Genomic DNA, 21,051 nt, shown 5'->3' on the forward strand with positions numbered 1-21,051 from the left:
AACACTTTTGTGCGTTACACCATATTATGTAACACTTTTGTGCGTTACACCATATTATGTAACACTGTTGTGCGTTACACCATATCATGTAACACTGTTGTGCGTTACACCATATCATGTAACACTGTTGTGCGTTACACCATATCATGTAACACTTTTGTGCGTTACACCATATGTAACACTTTTGTGCGTTACACCATATCATTTAACACTGTTGTGCGTTACACCATATCATGTAACACTGTTGTGCGTTACACCATATTATGTAACACTTTTGTGCGTTACACCATATTATGTAACACTGTTGTGCGTTACCCCATATCATGTAACACTGTTGTGCGTTACACCATATCATGTAACACTGTTGTGCGTTACACCATATCATGTAACACTGTTGTGCGTTACACCATATCATGTAACACTTTTGTGCGTTACACCATATGTAACACTTTTGTGCGTTACACCATATCATTTAACACTTTTGTGCGTTACAGCATATTATGTAACACTGTTGTGCATTACACCATATCATGTAACACTGTTGTGCGTTACACTATATCATGTAACACTGTTGTGCGTTACACTATATCATGTAACACTGTTGTGCGTTACACTATATCATGTAACACTGTTGTGCGTTACACTATATCATGTAACACTGTTGTGCGTTACACCATATTATGTAACACTGTTGTGCGTTACCCCATATCATGTAACACTGTTGTGCGTTACACCATATCATGTAACACTTTTGTGCGTTACACCATATGTAACACTTTTGTGCGTTACACCATATCATTTAACACTTTTGTGCGTTACAGCATATTATGTAACACTGTTGTGCGTTACACCATATTATGTAACACTGTTGTGCGTTACACTATATCATGTAACTTTGTTGTGCGTTACACTATATCATGTAACACTGTTGTGCGTTACACTAAATCATGTAACACTGTTGTGCGTTACACCATATTATGTAACACTTTTGTGCGTTACACCATATTATGTAACACTTTTGTGCGTTACACCATATTATGTAACACTGTTGTGCGTTACCCCATATCATGTAACACTTTTGTGCGTTACACCATATTATGTAACACTTTTGTGCGTTACACCATATTATGTAACACTTTTGTGCGTTACACCATATTATGTAACACTGTTGTGCGTTACACCATATTATGTAACACTGTTGTGCGTTACACCATATCATGTAACACTGTTGTGCGTTACACCATATCATGTAACACTTTTGTGCGTTACACCATATGTAACACTTTTGTGCGTTACACCATATCATTTAACACTTTTGTGCGTTACAGCATATTATGTAACACTGTTGTGCGTTACACCATATCATGTAACACTTTTGTGCGTTACACCATATTATGTAACACTGTTGTGCGTTACACCATATCATGTAACACTGTTGTGCGTTACACCATATGTAACACTTTTGTGCGTTACACCATATGTAACACTTTTGTGCGTTACACCATATCATTTAACACTTTTGTGCGTTACACCATATCATGTAACACTGTTGTGCGTTACACCATATTATGTAACACTGTTGTGCGTTACACCATATCATGTAACACTTTTGTGCGTTACACCATATGTAACACTTTTGTGCGTTACACCATATGTAACACTTTTGTGCGTTACACCATATCATTTAACACTTTTGTGCGTTACACCATATCATGTAACACTGTTGTGCGTTACACCATATCATGTAACACTGTTGTGCGTTACACAATATTATGTAACACTGTTGTGCGTTACACCATATTATGTAACACTTTTGTGCGTTACACCATAACATGTAACAATTTTGTGCGTTACACCATATCATGTAACACTGTTGTGCGTTACACCATATCATGTAACACTGTTGTGCGTTACACCATATCATGTAACACTGTTGTGCGTTACACCATATCATGTAACACTGTTGTGCGTTACACCATATCATGTAACACTGTTGTGCGTTACACCATATCATGTAACACTGTTGTGCGTTACACCATATCATGTAACACTGTTGTGCGTTACACCATATCATGTAACACTGTTGTGCGTTACACCATATGTAACACTGTTGTGCGTTACACCATATCATGTAACACTGTTGTGCGTTACACCATATCATGTAACACTGTTGTGCGTTGCACCATATCATGTAACACTGTTGTGCGTTGCACCATATCATGTAACACTGTTGTGCGTTGCACCATATCATGTAACACTGTTGTGCGTTGCACCATATCATGTAACACTGTTGTGCGTTACACCATATCATGTAACACTGTTGTGCGTTACACCATATCATGTAACACTGTTGTGCGTTACCCCATATTATGTAACACTGTTGTGCGTTACCCCATATTATGTAACACTGTTTTGCGTTACACCATATTACGTAACACTTTGTGCGTTACCCCATATCATGTAACACTTTGTGCGTTACACCATATCATGTAACACTGTTGTGCGTTACACCATATAATGTAACACTGTTGTGCGTTACACCATATCATGTAACACTGTTGTGCGTTACACCATATCATGTAACACTGTTGTGCGTTACACCATATCATGTAACACTGTTGTGCGTTACACCATATTATGTAACACTTTTGTACTCACTTGTGTAACATTTTTAGTACAAAAGTTACATAAAAAGTGTAGAAAAAAAGGAAAAACTATGATCAAGAATTAAAATGAGTAAAAGCAGGTGGAGGGGGCGTGTCCTGGAGTAAAAGCAGGTGGAGGGGGCGTGTCCTGGAGTAAAAGCAGGTGGAGGGGGCGTGTCCTGGAGTAAAAGCAGGTGGAGGGGGCGTGTCCTGGAGTAAAAGCAGGTGGAGGGGGCGTGTCCTGGAGTAAAAGCAGGTGGAGGGGGCGTGTCCTGGAGTAAAAGCAGGTGGAGGGGGCGTGTCCTGGAGTAAAAGCAGGTGGAGGGGGCGTGTCCTGGAGTAAAAGCAGGTGGAGGGGGCGTGTCCTGTCACAGGGAAGAGTGAGGAAAATGCTCTGGTCCAAATAAAGATGTATTTATTTTATTTCATGAGGGGAAAATGTACAATTAGAACATAAATGTAAAAGGAAAACACAAATGTTCAACACAATTATCACATCAACAAAACATCCAAAGAAACAGTTAATTTCCAGGCTAAAAATTTAGAACATTTAGCAAAATTACGTCATTAAAGTTTAATCGATTTGTCTTTGTTGTGTTTTTGAGGACGTGACATTCTGAGTTCAGACTGACTCAGTAATGAGGACTAAACCAGGACTAAACCAGGACTAAACCAGGACTAAACCAGGACCAAACCAGGACTAAACCAGGACCAAACCAGGACCAAACCAGGACCAAACCAGGACCAAACCAGGAATAAACCAGGTCTAAACCAGGACCAAACCAGGACCAAACCAGGACCAAACCAGGACTAAACCAGGACTAAACCAGGACCAAACCAGGACCAAACCAGGACCAAACCAGGACCAAACCAGGTCTAAACCAGGTCTAAACCAGGTCTAAACCAGGACCAAACCAGGAATAAACCAGGTCTAAACCAGGACCAAACCAGGACCAAACCAGGACCAAACCAGGTCTAAACCAGGACCAAACCAGGACCAAACCAGGTCTAAACCAGGACCAAACCAGGAATAAACCAGGTCTAAACCAGGACCAAACCAGGACCAAACCAGGACTAAACCAGGACTAAACCAGGACCAAACCAGGACCAAACCAGGACCAAACCAGGACCAAACCAGGTCTAAACCAGGTCTAAACCAGGACTAAACCAGGACCAAACCAGGACTAAACCAGGACTAAACCAGAACTAAACCAGGACTAAACCTGGACTAAACCTGGACTAAACCAGGACAAAGACTAAATCGAGACCGTCTTCTTACCTGGAGACCTAGTTTTTTTCCTCAGATATTCTCCATCACAAAGTCTTCAGAAGAGACGAAACTAGTACTAAACCAGGACTAAACCAGGTCTAAACCAGGACCAAACCAGGACCAAACCAGGTCTAAACCAGGACTAAACCAGGACTAAACCAGGTCTAAACCAGGACTAAACCAGGTCTAAACCAGGACTAAACCAGGACTAAACCAGGTCTAAACCAGGACTAAACCAGGTCTAAACCAGGACTAAACCAGGTCTAAACCTGGACTGAAGCAGATCTATGTGTGTGCGGCTTATAAGAGAGAGACGGGCCAATCAGAAGGCAGCGTTCAGAGGCAGACTCCAGGTCCAAGGCCGAGCACAAACTTTGTAAAGAGACGCTGCTGTTGCCATAGAAACACGTCTGAAAAGTCCAGGCCAGAAAAAGAGAAACGTCAAAGAATCTCCAACAAAAGGAAGAAAAATGACGCTAAAATGTGGAGGAAAAGTGTTAAACAATGAGTCCCGGTTCAGTCCCGGTTCAGACCCGGTTCAGTCCCGGTTCAGACCCGGGTCTGACCCGGGTCACACGGCCTCTGCTGCGATGACCTTTAGTCTGAACTCTTCTTCTTCTGGTCAGTGACTCTCATAAACCTGGTACTTGTACTGGACTCCAGCCTCGTCCTGCAGCTCGCCCGACACGCCCGGGAATCTGGACACACCACAGCACAACTTACACCCGGGTCTGACCCCCTGACCCTGGCACAGAGACCGACCCTGGCACAGAGACCGACCCTGGCACAGAGACCGACCCTGGCACAGATACTGACCCTGGCAGCAGCTTGTACTGGTCCAGGCTGATCTCGGGGAGAAACGTGTCGCACTCGAACTGTTTCAGGATCCTGGTGACGAAGAGACGCTTCAGCCCCGGACTCTGCATCAGCTCCTGCACAAAGAACAAGCAACTACAGCCGCGACTACAGAGTCAACTACAGAGTCAACTACAGGCGACTACAGAGTAAACTACAGCCGCGACTACAGAGTCAACTACAGAGTCAACTACAGGCGACTACAGAGTAAACTACAGGCGACTACAGAGTAAACTACAGGCGACTACAGAGTCAACTACAGAGTCAACTACAGAGTCAACTACAGGCGACTACAGAGTCAACTACAGAGTCAACTACAGGCGACTACAGAGTCAACTACAGAGTCAACTACAGAGTCAACTACAGAGTCAACTACAGGCGACTACAGAGTCAACTACAGAGTCAACTACAGGCGACTACAGAGTCAACTACAGAGTCAACTACAGAGTCAACTACAGAGTCAACTACAGAGTCAACTACAGTCAACTACAGTCAACTACAGAGTCGACTACAGAGTCGACTACACAGTCGACTACAGAGTCGACTACACAGTCGACTACACAGTCGACTACACAGTCGACTACACAGTCGACTACAGAGTCAACTACAGAGTCAACTACAGGGTCAACTACAGGGTCAACTACAGGGTCAACTACAGTCAACTACAGAGTCAACTACAGAGTCAACTACAGGCGACTACAGAGTCAACTACAGAGGCGACTACAGAGTCAACTACAGAGTCAACTACAGGCGACTACAGAGTCAACTACAGCGTCAACTACAGAGTCAACTACAGAGTCAACTACAGAGTCAACTACAGAGTCGACTACACAGTCGACTACAGAGTCGACTACAGAGTCGACTACAGAGTCGACTACAGAGTCGACTACAGAGTCGACTACAGAGTCAACTACAGGCGACTACAGAGTCAACTACAGAGTCAACTACAGTGTCAACTACAGTGTCAACTACAGTCGACTACAGTCAACTACAGTCAACTACAGTCAACTACAGTCAACTACAGTCAACTACAGTCAACTACAGGCGACTACAGGCGACTACAGTCAACTACAGTCAACTACAGTGTCAACTACAGTGTCAACTACAGGCGATTACAGAGTCAACTACAGTCAACTACAGTCAACTACAGTCAACTACAGTCTCAACTACAGTCTCAACTACAGTCTCAACTACAGTGTCAACTACAGTGTCAACTACAGTCAACTACAGTCTCAACTACAGTCTCAACTACAGTGTCAACTACAGTCAACTACAGGCGACTACAGTCAACTACAGGCGACTACAGTCAACTACAGTGTCAACTACAGGCGATTACAGAGTCTACTACAGTCGACTACAGAGTCAACTACAGACAACCTGCAGGTTACCTTGTAGAGGGAGGAGCCTCCGATGACCCAGACCTGGTCCGCGGTCTCGGACAGTTCTGTCTCGATCAGTTTGAGGGCGGAGCTGAAGTCTGAGGCCACATGGTGCGCTCCAGCAGGGGGCGCTCTGCAGAAGACACATGTGGTCAGGGCCATGTGGTCATGAGGTCATGTGGTCCGGGCCATGTGGTACGGGTCATGTGGTACGGGTCATGTGGTACGGGTCATGTGGTACGGGTCATGTGGTACGGGTCATGTGGTCATGTGGTACGGGTCATGTGGTACGGGTCATGTGGTACGGGTCATGTGGTCATGTGGTATGGGTCATGTGGTATGGGTCATGTGGTATGGGTCATGTGGTACAGGTCATGTGGTCAGGGTCATGAGGTCATGTGGTCAGGGTCATGAGGTCATGTGGTCAGGGTCATGAGGTCATGTGGTCAGGGTCATGAGGTCATGTGGTCAGGGTCATGAGGTCAGGGTCATGAGGTCATGTGGTCAGGGTCATGAGGTCAGGGTCATGTGGTCCTGTAGTATGGGTCATGTGGTCCGGGCCATGTGGTACGGGTCATGTGGTCAGGGTCATGAGGTCAGGGTCATGAGGTCAGGGTCATGTGGTCATGTGGTCATGTGGTCAGGGTCATGAGGTCATGTGGTCAGGGTCATGAGGTCATGTGGTCAGGGTCATGAGGTCAGGGTCATGTGGTCAGGGTCATGAGGTCATGTGGTCAGGGTCATGAGGTCAGGGTCATGTGGTCCTGTAGTATGGGTCATGTGGTCCGGGCCATGTGGTACGGGTCATGTGGTCAGGGTCATGAGGTCAGGGTCATGAGGTCAGGGTCATGTGGTCAGGGTCATGTGGTCAGGGTCATGTGGTCAGGGTCATGAGGTCATGTGGTCAGGGTCATGAGGTCAGGGTCATGTGGTCAGGGTCATGAGGTCATGTGGTCAGGGTCATGAGGTCAGGGTCATGTGGTCCTGTAGTATGGGTCATGTGGTCCGGGCCATGTGGTACGGGTCATGTGGTCAGGGTCATGAGGTCAGGGTCATGAGGTCAGGGTCATGTGGTCAGGGTCATGTGGTCAGGGTCATGAGGTCCAGGTCTTACTTGAGTTCTCGGCTCAGGACGATGTTGATCCGGTTGTTCAGAGGTCGGTTTTTCTCTGGGATCGAGAACCAGGTTTTTCTGCCCATCAGCACCACGTTCTGTTTACCTAGAACCAGAACCAGAACCAGGTCAGAACCAGGTCCAGAACCAGGTCCAGGTCTAAGTCCTTCACCTTCTTCAGATGGAGTGGACGTCATCTTCCGGAAGTGTTTGAACTCGTTACTGCAAAAGAAAAGACGTTTTAAATAAACATACATTTTCATAACTTTGAGCGTCCCAAATAAAGCAGCAATGAGGATTATTTTAGTGCGAGTTTGACCCCTCGTGGTCAGGACCTGAGGTGTTCTGGCTCTTTTATGTTGACCACAATAAACAGAGCGCGTGAGACTCTTCGCTCCACAACCATAAAGATTATACACACACACACACACACACACACACACACACACACACACACACACACACACACACACACACACACACACACACACACACACACACACACACACACACACACACACACACACACACACACACACACACACACACACACACACACACACACACACACACACACACACACACACACACACACACACACACACACACACACACACACACACACACACACACACACACACACACACACACACACACACACACACACACACACACACACACACACACACACACACACACACACACACACACACACACACACACACACACACACACACACACACACACACACACACACACCTTACTTGAGTCGCGGCCAGGGCAGGTCTCCGTTCTTCCCGATGCCGAGGTCCGGACACACGGCCACGATCCCGTTGAGGACCCGAGACATGGTTCAGAGTCTGCCCGGGATCAGTGCACTCTGAGGCGGGCACAGGAGGAGCGGAGGGACCGGGGAGAGGCTCAGAGTCTGCCCGGGATCAGTGCGCTCTGAGGCGGGCACAGGACGGTCAAAGTCCAGGGTCCAGACGCTGGTTCGGTTTTGGCTGAGAGTTTTCCCGCCACACAGACCGGAAGTCAGGCGCAGAGACAGCGCCCTCTGCCGGACACTGCGGGCATCGCGCTGACAGAGGTCAAAGTGTCAAAAAGTATTTCACAGATTTAGAAAACGTGAAATAGTCAAATGTAGAAGTTTTGTTGAAAAAGTGATTGAACCTTAAATGTAATTAAACCTTAAGTGTAATTAAATCTTAAGTGTAATTAAACCGTAAGTGTAATTAAACCGTAAGTGTAATTAAACCTAAAGTGTAATTAAACCGTAAGTGTAATTAAACCTAAAGTGTAATTAAACCTAAAGTGTAATTAAACCTAAAGTGTAATTAAACCTTAAGTGTAATTAAATCTTAAGTGTAATTAAACCTAAAGTGTAATTAAACCTTAAGTGTAATTAAACCTAAAGTGTAATTAAACCTTAAGTGTAATTAAACCTAAAGTGTAATTAAACCTTAAGTGTAATTAAACCTAAAGTGTAATTAAACCTTAAGTGTAATTAAACCTAAAGTGTAATTAAACCTTAAGTGTAATTAAACCTAAAGTGTAATTAAACCTAAAGTGTAATTAAAACTTCCTAACGAGCTGGAGGTTTATTATTTGATCAAACAAAGAGACATTTATTAAAATCATATTCTTTATTTCGACAGTTGAAGCTTCAGGTTTGACACTTTTAAAAGTGAAATCTAAAAGTATTAAAAAGCTTTGAGTGACAGTTCAGTCGTCGAAGGCCACGCCCATCGCATCACGTTTTCTGAAACAAAAACACTTTCAACGCTGCAGGTTTTAAAAAAGAAACTAAAGACCCAAACTAAAGACCCAAACTAAAGACCCAAACTAAAGACCCAAACACAAGACCCAAGACCCAAACTGAAGACCCAAACTAAAGACCCAAACCCAAGACCCAAACTAAATAACTGGAGTGGTACCTTTTAGTTCCAGGGTTGATGAGAGAAAATCCTGGAACTCTTTTCTTTGTCGTGACCAAAGCTGTGGCGTTCTGCTCCAAGTCTGAGAAGAGACCGGATTATGACTGGATCTGGTCCTGGTCCCGGTCCCGGTCTCGGTCTCGGTCTCGGTCCCGGTCTCGGTCTCGGTCTCGGTCCCGGTCCCGGTCCCGGTCCCGGTCTCGGTCTCGGTCCCGGTCCCGGTCTCGGTCCCGGTCTCGGTCTCGGTCTCGGTCCCGGTCCCGGTCCCGGTCTCGGTCCCGGTCCCGGTCCCGGTCTCGGTCCCGGTCCCGGTCCCGGTCTCGGTCTTACCTATGGCTCGGTGCTGGTTCTGGTTCTTGGACTTTGGACTCGTTAAAACTCCTGAAACAAACGTTCATAATGAACTAAAACGTAACGATTAAACAACAGTTTCTGTCGATTTGAGCAAAAACAGAATTGAGTCATTTATTCTATCGGTAGTGCCCCCTGTGAGCGGGGGTAGTGCCCCCTACCCTGTGAGCGGGGGTAGTGCCCCCTACCCTGTGAGCGGGGGTAGTGCCCCCTGTGAGCGGGGGTAGTGCCCCCTGTGAGCGAGGGTAGTGCCCCCTGTGAGCGGGGGTAGTGCCCCCTGTGAGCGGGGGTAGTGCCCCCTGTGAGCGAGGGTAGTGCCCCCTGTGAGCGGGGGTAGTGCCCCCTGTGAGCGGGGGTAGTGCCCCCTGTGAGCGAGGGTAGTGCCCCCTGTGAGCGGGGGTAGTGCCCCCTGTGAGCGGGGGTAGTGCCCCCTGTGAGCGGGGGTAGTGCCCCCTACCCTGTGAGCGAGGGTAGTGCCCCCTGTGAGCGGGGGTAGTGCCCCCTGTGAGCGGGGGTAGTGCCCCCTACCCTGTGAGCGAGGGTAGTGCCCCCTGTGAGCGAGGGTAGTGCCCCCTGTGAGCGAGGGTAGTGCCCTCACAGCACAGTTAAAGACAGGAAGTGTTTACGTTCAGTGAGCGAGTCGGCCATCTTGAACAGGAGCTGCTTCACTTCCTGTTTGGCGGTGGCGGCGGCCATCTTAGTGAGGTCCAGGAGGTTTGAACCAGAGGCCGACCGTAACAGGGCGTGTCCATCCTTCAGCTCCAAACACACGTCTCCTGAGCTGAAGAGACCGAGAACCAGGTCTAAACCGGGTCTAAACCAGGTCTAAACCAGGTCTAAACCAGGTCTAAACCGGGTCTAAACCGGGTCTAAACCGGGTCTAAACCGGGACTAAACCGGGACTAAACCAGGTCTAAACCGGGTCTAAACCAGGTCTAAACCGGGTCTAAACCGGGTCTAAACCAGGTCTAAACCGGGTCTAAACCAGGTCTAAACCGGGTCTAAACCGGGTCTAAACCAGGTCTAAACCGGGACTAAACCAGGTCTAAACTGGTTTTAATAGAGGTTTTGACTGATGTTAATAATAATAATAAAAGTGGTTAAATCGTGACAAACTAAACGTTCTTTAAAGCTGTGAAAAGACAAACCTGAGACTGCGACAAAAATCCTCCAATCCAAGCTCCTGAAACAGAGAGACGGTCAAGAGCGAGAGGAGACATCAAGCAAACGCAGACGTGTGAAGAACGAGGTCAAGAGCGAGAGGAGACATCAAGCAAACGCAGACGTGTGAAGAACGAGGTCAAGAGCGAGAGGAGACATCAAGCAAACGCAGACGTGTGAAGAACGAGGTCAAGAGCGAGAGGAGACATCAAGCAAACGCACAGACGTGTGAAGAGCGAGGTCAAGAGCGAGAGGAGACATCAAGCAAACGCACAGACGTGTTAAGAGCGAGGTCAAGAGTGAGGAGACATCAAGCAAACGCAGACGTGTGAAGAGCGAGGTCAAGAGTGAGAGGAGACATCAAGCAAACGCACAGACGTGTGAAGAGCGAGGTCAAGAGCGAGAGGAGACATCAAGCAAACGCAGACGTGTGAAGAACGAGGTCAAGAGTGAGAGGAGACATCAAGCAAACGCACAGACGTGTGAAGAGCGAGGTCAAGAGTGAGAGGAGACATCAAGCAAACGCACAGACGTGTGAAGAGCGAGGTCAAGAGTGAGAGAAGACATCAAGCAAACGCACAGACGTGTTAAGAGCGAGGTCAAGAGCGAGAGGAGACATCAAGCAAACGCACAGACGTGTGAAGAACGAGGTCAAGAGCGAGAGGAGACATCAAGCAAACGCAGACGTGTGAAGAACGAGGTCAAGAGCGAGAGGAGACATCAAGCAAACGCACAGACGTGTGAAGAGCGAGGTCAAGAGTGAGAGGAGACATCAAGCAAACGCACAGACGTGTGAAGAGCGAGGTCAAGAGCGAGAGGAGACATCAAGCAAACGCAGACGTGTGAAGAGCGAGGTCAAGAGTGAGAGGAGACATCAAGCAAACGCACAGACGTGTGAAGAGCGAGGTCAAGAGCGAGAGGAGACATCAAGCAAACGCAGACGTGTGAAGAACGAGGTCAAGAGTGAGAGGAGACATCAAGCAAACGCACAGACGTGTGAAGAGCGAGGTCAAGAGTGAGAGGAGACATCAAGCAAACGCACAGACGTGTGAAGAGCGAGGTCAAGAGTGAGAGAAGACATCAAGCAAACGCACAGACGTGTTAAGAGCGAGGTCAAGAGCGAGAGGAGACATCAAGCAAACGCACAGACGTGTGAAGAACGAGGTCAAGAGTGAGAGGAGACATCAAGCAAACGCACAGACGTGTGAAGAGCGAGGTCAAGAGTGAGAGGAGACATCAAGCAAACGCACAGACGTGTTAAGAGCGAGGTCAAGAGTGAGAGGAGACATCAAGCAAACGCAGACGTGTGAAGAATGAGGTCAAGAGTGAGAGGAGACATCAAGCAAACGCACAGACGTGTGAAGAGCGAGGTCAAGAGCGAGAGGAGACATCAAGCAAACGCACAGACGTGTGAAGAGCGAGGTCAAGAGTGAGAGGAGACATCAAGCAAACGCACAGACGTGTGAAGAGCGAGGTCAAGAGTGAGAGGAGACATCAAGCAAACGCAGACGTGTGAAGAATGAGGTCAAGAGTGAGAGGAGACATCAAGCAAACGCACAGACGTGTTAAGAGCGAGGTCAAGAGTGAGAGGAGACATCAAGCAAACGCAGACGTGTGAAGAATGAGGTCAAGAGTGAGAGGAGACATCAAGCAAACGCACAGACGTGTTAAGAGCGAGGTCAAGAGTGAGTGGAGACATCAAGCAAACGCACAGACGTGTGAAGAGCGAGGTCAAGAGTGAGAGGAGACATCAAGCAAACGCAGACGTGTGAAGAACGAGGTCAAGAGCGAGAGAAGACATCAAGCAAACGCAGACGTGTGAAGAACGAGGTCAAGAGCGAGAGGAGACATCAAGCAAACGCACAGACGTGTTAAGAGCGAGGTCAAGAGTGAGAGGAGACATCAAGCAAACGCAGACGTGTGAAGAATGAGGTCAAGAGTGAGAGGAGACATCAAGCAAACGCACAGACGTGTTAAGAGCGAGGTCAAGAGTGAGTGGAGACATCAAGCAAACGCACAGACGTGTGAAGAGCGAGGTCAAGAGTGAGAGGAGACATCAAGCAAACGCACGGACGTGTGAAGAGCGAGGTCAAGAGTGAGAGGAGACATCAAGCAAACGCACAGACGTGTGAAGAGCGAGGTCAAGAGTGAGAGGAGACATCAAGCAAACGCACAGACGTGTTAAGAGCGAGGTCAAGAGTGAGAGGAGACATCAAGCAAACGCAGACGTGTGAAGAATGAGGTCAAGAGTGAGAGGAGACATCAAGCAAACGCAGACGTGTGAAGAACGAGGTCAAGAGCGAGAGAAGACATCAAGCAAACGCACAGACGTGTTAAGAGCGAGGTCAAGAGTGAGTGGAGACATCAAGCAAACGCACAGACGTGTGAAGAGCGAGGTCAAGAGTGAGAGGAGACATCAAGCAAACGCAGACGTGTGAAGAACGAGGTCAAGAGCGAGAGAAGACATCAAGCAAACGCAGACGTGTGAAGAACGAGGTCAAGAGCGAGAGGAGACATCAAGCAAACGCACAGACGTGTGAAGAACGAGGTCAAGAGTGAGAGGAGACATCAAGCAAACGCACGGACGTGTGAAGAGCGAGGTCAAGAGTGAGAGGAGACATCAAGCAAACGCACAGACGTGTGAAGAGCGAGGTCAAGAGCGAGAGGAGACATCAAGCAAACGCACAGACGTGTGAAGAGCGAGGTCAAGAGTGAGAGGAGACATCAAGCAAACGCACAGACATGTGAAGAACGAGGTCAAGAGTGAGAGGAGACATCAAGCAAACGCACAGACGTGTGAAGAGCGAGGTCAAGAGTGAGAGGAGACATCAAGCAAACGCACAGACGTGTTAAGAGCGAGGTCAAGAGTGAGAGGAGACATCAAGCAAACGCACAGACGTGTTAAGAGCGAGGTCAAGAGTGAGTGGAGACATCAAGCAAACGCACAGACGTGTGAAGAGCGAGGTCAAGAGTGAGAGGAGACATCAAGCAAACGCACGGATGTGTGAAGAGCGTCAGCGGGGTCAGTGAGGTCAGCGCTCCAAACGTCTGCAGCATCGGTCACACTGAAACAGAACAGCAGTAACTCAGATTCCGTCACCACAGACTCATGTTTCCACAGGAATTCGGCCTCAAAAAGTGCATTTTCACATCACAAAAGTATCATTTGTGTGAAAGTGATATTTGTGCAGATAAAACTCTCAGAGTGAGAGTCAGAATGTGAGTCAAATGTGAGTCAAATGTGAGTCAAATGTGAGTCAAAGGTGAGTCAAATGTGAGTCAAACGTGAGTCAAATGTGAGTCAAAGGTGAGTCAAATGTGAGTCAAACGTGAGTCAAATGTGAGTCAAATGTGAGTCAAATGCGAGTCAAATGCGAGTCAAATGTGAGTCAAATGTGAGTCAAATGTGAGTCAAACGTGAGTCAAACGTGAGTTAAACGTGAGTCAAATGTGAGTCAAAGGTGAGTCAAATGTGAGTCAAATGTGAGTCAAACGTGAGTCAAATGTGAGTTAAATGTGAGTCAAATGTGAGTCAAATGCGAGTCAAATGCGAGTCAAATGCGAGTCAAATGTGAGTCAAATGTGAGTTAAATGTGAGTCAAACGTGAGTCAAAGGTGAGTCAAATGTGTGTCAAACGTGAGTCAAACGTGAGTCAAACGTGAGTCAAATACGAGTCAAACGTGAGTCAAATACGAGTCAAATGCGAGTCAAATGCGAGTCAAATGCGAGTCAAATGCGAGTCAAATGCGAGTCAAATGTGAGTCAAATGTGTGTCAAATGTGTGTTAAATGTGAGTCAAATGTGAGTTAAATGTGAGTCAAATGAGTCAAATGAGTCAAATATGTGTCAAATGTGAGTCAAACGTGAGTCAAATGTGAGTTAAATGTGAGTCAAATTTGAGTCAAATGTGTGTTAAATGTGAGTCAAATGTGAGTCAAATGAGTCAAATATGTGTCAAATGTGTGTCAAATGAGAGTCAAATGCGAGTCAAATGCGAGTCAAATGCGTGTCAAATGCGTGTCAAATGTGTGTCAAATGTGAGTCAAATGTGAGTTAAATGTGAGTCAAATGTGTGTTAAATGTGAGTCAAATGTGAGTCAAATGTGAGTCAAACGTGAGTCAAACGTGAGTTAAATGTGAGTCAAATAGGAGTCAAATAGGAGTCAAATGCGAGTCAAATGCGAGTCAAATGCGAGTCAAACGCGAGTCAAACGTGAGTCAAACGTGAGTCAAATGTGAGTTAAATGTGAGTCAAATGAGTCAAATATGTGTCAAATGTGAGTCAAACGTGAGTCAAACGTGAGTCAAACGTGAGTCAAACGTGAGTCAAACGTGAGTCAAATGCGAGTCAAATGCGAGTCAAATGCGAGTCAAATGCGAGTCAAATGCGAGTCAAATGTGAGTTAAATGTGAGTTAAATGTGTGTCAAATGTGAGTCAAATGTGAATTAAATGTGAGTCAAATGTGAGTCAAATGTGAGTCAAATGTGAGTTAAATGTGTGTCAAATGCGAGTCAAATGCGAGTTAAATGTGTGTCAAATGCGAGTTAAATGTGTGTCAAATGTGTGTCAAATGTGTCAAATGTGTGTCGAATGTGTGTTAAATGTGAGTCAAATGTGAGTCAAATGTTTGTTAAATGCGAGTCAAATGTGAGTCAAATGTGTGTCAAATGTGAGTCAAATGTGAGTCAAATGTGTGTCAAATGTGAGTTAAATGTGAGTCAAATGTGTGTCAAATGTGAGTCAAATGTGTGTCAAATGCGAGTCAAATGCGAGTCAAATGTGTGTCAAATGTGAGTCAAATGTGTCAAATGTGAGTCAAATGAGAGTCAAATGAGAGTCAAATGTGAGTCAAATGTGAGTCAAATGTGTGTTAAATGTGTGTTAAATGTGAGTCAAATGTGTGTCAAATGTGTGTCAAATGTGAGTCAAATGTGTGTCAAATGTGAGTTAAATGTGTGTCAAACGTGAGTCAAATGTGTGTCAAATGCGAGTCAAATGCGAGTCAAATGTGTGTCAAATGTGAGTCAAATGTGAGTTAAATGTGAGTCAAATGTGTGTCAAATGTGAGTCAAATGCGAGTTAAATGCGAGTCAAACGTGAGTCAAATGTGTGTCAAATGTGAGTCAAATGTGAGTCAAATGTGTGTCAAATGTGAGTTAAATGTGAGTCAAATGTGTGTCAAATGTGAGTCAAATGTGAGTTAAATGCGAGTCAAATGTGTGTCAAATGTGAGTCAAATGTGAGTCAAATGCGAGTCAAATGCGTGTCAAATGCGAGTCAAATGCGAGTCAAACGTGTGTCAAATGTGAGTCAAATGTGAGTCAAATGCGAGTTAAATGCGAGTCAAATGTGAGTCAAATGCGAGTCAAATGTGTGTCAAATGTGAGTCAAATGTGTGTCAAATGTGAGTCAAATGTGAGTTAAATGTGAGTCAAATGTGTGTCAAATGTGAGTCAAATGTGAGTCAAATGTGAGTCAAATGTGAGTCAAATGTGAGTCAAATGTGAGTCAAATGCGAGTCAACTGCGAGTCAAACGTGAGTCAAATGTGAGTTAAATGTGTGTCAAATGTGAGTCAAATGTGAGTCAAATGCGAGTCAAATGTGAATTAAATGTGAGTCAAATGTGTGTCAAATGAGAGTCAAATGCGAGTCAAATGCGAGTCAAATGCGAGTCAAATGTGAGTCAAATGTGAGTCAAATGTGAGTCAAATGTGTGTTAAATGTGAGTTAAATGTGAGTCAAATGTGTGTTAAATGTGAGTCAAATGTGAGTCAAATGTAAGTCAAACGTGAGTCAAACGTGAGTTAAATGTGAGTCAAATGCGAGTCAAATGCGAGTCAAATGCGAGTTAAATGCGAGTTAAATGCGAGTCAAATGTGAGTCAAATGTGAGTCAAATGTGAGTTAAATGTGAGTCAAATGAGTCAAATGAGTCAAATATGTGTCAAATGTGAGTCAAACGTGAGTCAAACGTGAGTCAAACGTGAGTTAAATGCGAGTCAAATGCGAGTCAAATGCGAGTCAAATGCGAGTCAAATGTGAGTTAAATGTGTGTCAAATGTGAGTCAAGTGTGAGTCAAATGTGAATTAAATGTGAGTCAAATGTGAGTCAAATGTGAGTTAAATGTGTGTCAAATGCGAGTCAAATGCGAGTTAAATGTGTGTCAAATGCGAGTTAAATGTGTGTCAAATGTGTGTCAAATGTGTCAAATGTGTGTCGAATGTGTGTTAAATGTGAGTCAAATGTGAGTCAAATGTTTGTTAAATGTGAGTCAAATGTGAGTCAAATGTGAGTCAAATGTGTGTCAAATGTGAGTCAAATGTGTGTCAAATGCGAGTCAAATGCGAGTCAAATGTGTGTCAAATGTGTCAAATGTGTCAAATGTGAGTCAAATGAGAGTCAAATGTGAGTCAAATGTGAGTCAAATGTGAGTCAAATGTGTGTTAAATGTGAGTCAAATGTTTGTTAAATGTTTGTTAAATGTGAGTCAAATGTGAGTCAAATGTGAGTCAAATGTGTGTCAAATGTGAGTCAAATGTGAGTCAAATGTGAGTCAAATGTGAGTCAAATGTGTGTCAAATGCGAGTCAAATGCGAGTCAAATGTGTGTCAAATGTGAGTCAAATGTGTCAAATGTGAGTCAAATGAGAGTCAAATGTGAGTCAAATGTGAGTCAAATGTGAGTCAAATGTGTGTTAAATGTGAGTCAAATGTGTGTTAAATGTGAGTCAAATGTTTGTTAAATGTTTGTTAAATGTGAGTCAAATGTGAGTCAAATGTGTGTCAAATGTGAGTCAAATGTGTGTCAAATGTGTGTCAAATGTGTGTTAAATGTGTGTCAAATGTGTGTCAAACGTGAGTCAAATGTGTGTCAAATGCGAGTCAAATGTGAGTCAAATGTGAGTTAAATGCGTGTCAAATGTGAGTCAAATGCGAGTCAAATGCGTGTCAAATGCGAGTCAAATGTGTGTCAAATGTGTGTCAAATGTGAGTCAAATGTGAGTCAAATGTGTGTCAAATGTGAGTCAAATGCGAGTTAAATGCGAGTCAAACGCGAGTCAAATGTGTGTCAAATGTGAGTCAAATGTGTGTCAAATGCGAGTCAAATGTGTGTCAAATGTGAGTCAAATGTGAGTTAAATGCGAGTCAAATGTGTGTCAAATGTGAGTCAAATGTGAGTCAAATGCGAGTTAAATGTGTGTCAAATGCGAGTTAAATGTGTGTCAAATGTTTGTTAAATGTGAGTCAAATGTGAGTCAAATGTTTGTTAAATGTGAGTCAAATGTGAGTCAAATGTGAGTCAAATGTGTGTCAAATGTGAGTCAAATGCGAGTCAAATGCGAGTCAAATGTGTGTCAAATGTGTCAAATGTGTGTCAAATGTGTCAAATGTGTGTCAAATGTGAGTCAAATGTGTCAAATGTGAGTCAAATGAGTCAAATGTGAGTCAAATGTGAGTCAAATGTGAGTCAAATGTGTGTTAAATGTGAGTCAAATGTGTGTCAAATGTGTGTCAAATGTGAGTCAAATGTGTGTTAAATGTGTGTCAAATGTGTGTCAAATGTGTGTCAAATGTGAGTCAAACGCGAGTCAAATGCGAGTCAAATGCGAGTTAAATGCGAGTCAAATGCGAGTCAAACGTGTGTCAAATGTGAGTCAAATGTGAGTCAAATGCGAGTCAAATGCGAGTTAAATGCGAGTCAAATGCGAGTTAAATGCGAGTCAAATGTGTGTCAAATGTGAGTCAAATGTGAGTTAAATGTGAGTCAAATGTGTGTCAAATGTGAGTCAAATGTGAGTCAAATGTGAGTTAAATGTGAGTCAAATGTGAGTCAAATGTGAGTCAAATGCGAGTCAACTGCGAGTCAAACGTGAGTCAAATGTGAGTTAAATGTGTGTCAAATGTGTGTCAAATGTGAGTCAAATGTGTGTCAAATGCGAGTCAAATGTGTGTCAAATGTGTGTCAAATGTGAGTCAAATGTGAGTCAAATGAGAGTCAAATGAGAGTCAAATGTGAGTCAAATGTGAGTCAAATGTGAGTCAAATGTGAGTCAAATGTGTGTTAAATGTGAGTCAAATGTTTGTTAAATGTGAGTCAAATGTGAGTCAAATGTGTGTCAAATGTGTGTCAAATGTGTGTCAAATGTGTGTCAAATGTGTGTCAAACGTGTGTCAAATGTGTGTCAAATGTGAGTCAAATGTGAGTCAAATGAGAGTCAAATGTGTGTCAAATGTGAGTCAAATGTGTGTTAAATGTGTGTCAAATGTGTGTCAAACGTGAGTCAAATGTGTGTCAAATGCGAGTCAAATGCGAGTCAAATGTGAGTCAAATGCGTGTCAAATGTGAGTCAAATGCGTGTCAAATGCGTGTCAAATGCGAGTCAAATGTGAGTTAAATGTGAGTCAAATGTGAGTCAAATGCGAGTCAAATGCGAGTTAAATGCGAGTCAAACGTGAGTCAAACGTGAGTCAAATGTGAGTTAAATGTGAGTCAAATGCGAGTCAAATGCGTGTCAAATGTGTGTCAAATGTGAGTCAAATTTGAGTTAAATGTGAGTCAAATGTGAGTCAAATGCGAGTCAAATGCGAGTTAAATGCGAGTCAAACGTGAGTCAAATGTGAGTTAAATGTGTGTCAAATGTGAGTCAAATGTGAGTCAAATGCGAGTCGAATGCGAGTTGAATGTGTCAAATGTGAGTCAAATGTGAGTCAAATGTGAGTCAAATGTGAGTCAAATGTGAGTTAAATGTGAGTTAAATGCGAGTTAAATGTGTGTCAAATGTGAGTCAAATGCGAGTCAAATGTGAGTCAAACGTGAGTCAAATGCGAGTCAAATGCGAGTCAAATGCGAGTCAAATGTGTCAAATGTGAGTCAAATGTGAGTTAAATGTGAGTCAAATGTGAGTCAAATGTGAGTTAAATGTGAGTCAAATGTGAGTCAAATGCGAGTCAAATGTGAGTCAAATGTGAGTTAAATGTGAGTCAAATGTGTCAAATGTGAGTCAAATGTGAGTTAAATGTGAGTCAAATGTGAGTCAAATGTGAGTCAAATGTGAGTTAAATGTGAGTCAAATGTGAGTCAAATGTGAGTCAAATGTGAGTCAAATGCAGTTTCTAAGTCACGTTCACACACACTTTGCTGCTGCTGCTGTTGTTCACCTGATTTTGAAGCCTCCGTGTTCCCTCCGCGTGTAGCACACGTATTTACCCCCGGACACTCGCTCTGACACGCAGCAGAAACGGCACGACTCCATTTACCCGCGTTTACCCGGGATTTACCCGCGTGTTTTCCGCAGAATGACAACAAACATTTGAAGTCTTCCGGGTTGTGGCTTCGCGCAGCCGCAGAGGGACCCGCCTCACTGCTGCCCCCTGGCGCCGCGGCCCTGAACGTGTCTGAGCTCGTTTTCATCGACAGAAAAAGAGATGAAATAATAAGAGAAATAAAAGAATAAAAGCGGAACATTTCCCCTCAGCAGCGGCGTGAGCGCGCGGGATGTTTATGAACACGTTTTATGCAGAATATAATATTAATGATGGCATTTTTGTGTGATTTGGATTGTGAATTATATTTAATGCCTAAAGAGAACTTCATTTGTAACGTTTCATCCGCTGCCATCGAACTCACGTCATTATTTTATTTTCACTAAAAAAATAAATCATACAATAGTTACAATAGAGGCGGAGCCAGAGCAGAGGCGGAGCCAGAGGCGGAGCCAGAGCAGAGGCGGAGCCAGAGCAGAGGCGGAGCCAGAGGCGGAGCCAGAGGAGGCGGAGGCAGAGGCGGAGCCAGAGCAGAGGCGGAGCCAGAGCAGAGGCGGAGCCAGAGAGGCGGAGCCAGAGCAGAGGCGGAGCCAGAGGCGGAGCCAGAGCAGAGGCGGAGCCAGAGCAGAGGCGGAGCCAGAGAGGCGGAGCCAGAGGAGGCGGATTCAGAGCAGAGGCGGAGCCAGAGGAGGCGGAGCCAGAGGCGGAGCCAGAGCAGAGGCGGAGCCAGAGCAGAGGCGGAGCCAGAGGCGGAGCCAGAGGAGGCGGAGCCAGAGGCGGAGCCAGAGGAGGCGGAGCCAGAGCAGAGGCGGAGCCAGAGGAGGCGGATTCAGAGCAGAGGCGGAGCCAGAGGAGGCGGAGCCAGAGGCGGAGCCAGAGCAGAGGCGGAGCCAGAGGAGGCGGAGCCAGAGGCGGAGCCAGAGCAGAGGCGGGACCAGAGGCGGAGCCAGAGCAGAGGCGGAGCCAGAGGAGGCGGAGCCAGAGGCGGAGCCAGAGCAGAGGCGGAGCCAGAGGCGGAGACAGAGCAGAGGCGGAGCCAGAGCAGAGGCGGAGCCAGAGCAGAGGCGGAGCC

At 45.4% G+C, this 21,051-nt stretch overlaps 2 protein-coding genes across 5 annotated transcripts; both read right to left on the reverse strand.

Moving 5' to 3' along the window:
- Window positions 1–4,203: 4,203 nt before the first annotated feature.
- dhfr (dihydrofolate reductase) lies at window positions 4,204–8,277 on the reverse strand. 2 transcript variants are annotated; one of them, XM_072432382.1, is made up of 6 exons: window positions 8,028–8,277; window positions 7,436–7,485; window positions 7,264–7,369; window positions 6,159–6,282; window positions 4,732–4,847; window positions 4,204–4,325 (listed from the first exon to the last, which is right to left on the reverse strand). In XM_072432382.1, the coding sequence occupies exons 1-6, from the start codon at window positions 8,111–8,113 to the stop codon at window positions 4,238–4,240; spliced, it is 570 nt and encodes a 189-aa protein (XP_072288483.1). In that variant the 5' UTR covers window positions 8,114–8,277; the 3' UTR covers window positions 4,204–4,237. The 2 variants fall into 2 exon arrangements, with proteins under 2 accessions (XP_072288483.1, XP_072288484.1); XM_072432383.1 differs by lacking the exon at window positions 4,204–4,325 and adding an exon at window positions 4,523–4,613.
- Window positions 8,278–8,913: 636 nt separating this feature from the next.
- On the reverse strand, window positions 8,914–20,041 carry paxx (PAXX non-homologous end joining factor). 3 transcript variants are annotated; one of them, XM_072432380.1, is made up of 7 exons: window positions 19,875–20,041; window positions 13,711–13,777; window positions 10,700–10,734; window positions 10,178–10,332; window positions 9,531–9,581; window positions 9,201–9,282; window positions 8,914–9,025 (listed from the first exon to the last, which is right to left on the reverse strand). In XM_072432380.1, the coding sequence occupies exons 1-7, from the start codon at window positions 19,967–19,969 to the stop codon at window positions 8,989–8,991; spliced, it is 522 nt and encodes a 173-aa protein (XP_072288481.1). In that variant the 5' UTR covers window positions 19,970–20,041; the 3' UTR covers window positions 8,914–8,988. The 3 variants fall into 3 exon arrangements, with proteins under 3 accessions (XP_072288481.1, XP_072288479.1, XP_072288480.1); XM_072432378.1 differs by having other exon boundaries at window positions 9,201–9,581; XM_072432379.1 differs by lacking the exon at window positions 10,178–10,332 and having other exon boundaries at window positions 9,201–9,581.
- Window positions 20,042–21,051: the final 1,010 nt, after the last annotated feature.

The sequence above is a fragment of the Eucyclogobius newberryi genome, unplaced genomic scaffold (assembly GCF_026437365.1).
Source record: "Eucyclogobius newberryi isolate DKJ021-1_F unplaced genomic scaffold, fEucNew1.0.hap1 SCAF_6, whole genome shotgun sequence".
Lineage (NCBI taxonomy): Eukaryota > Metazoa > Chordata > Actinopteri > Gobiiformes > Gobiidae > Eucyclogobius > Eucyclogobius newberryi.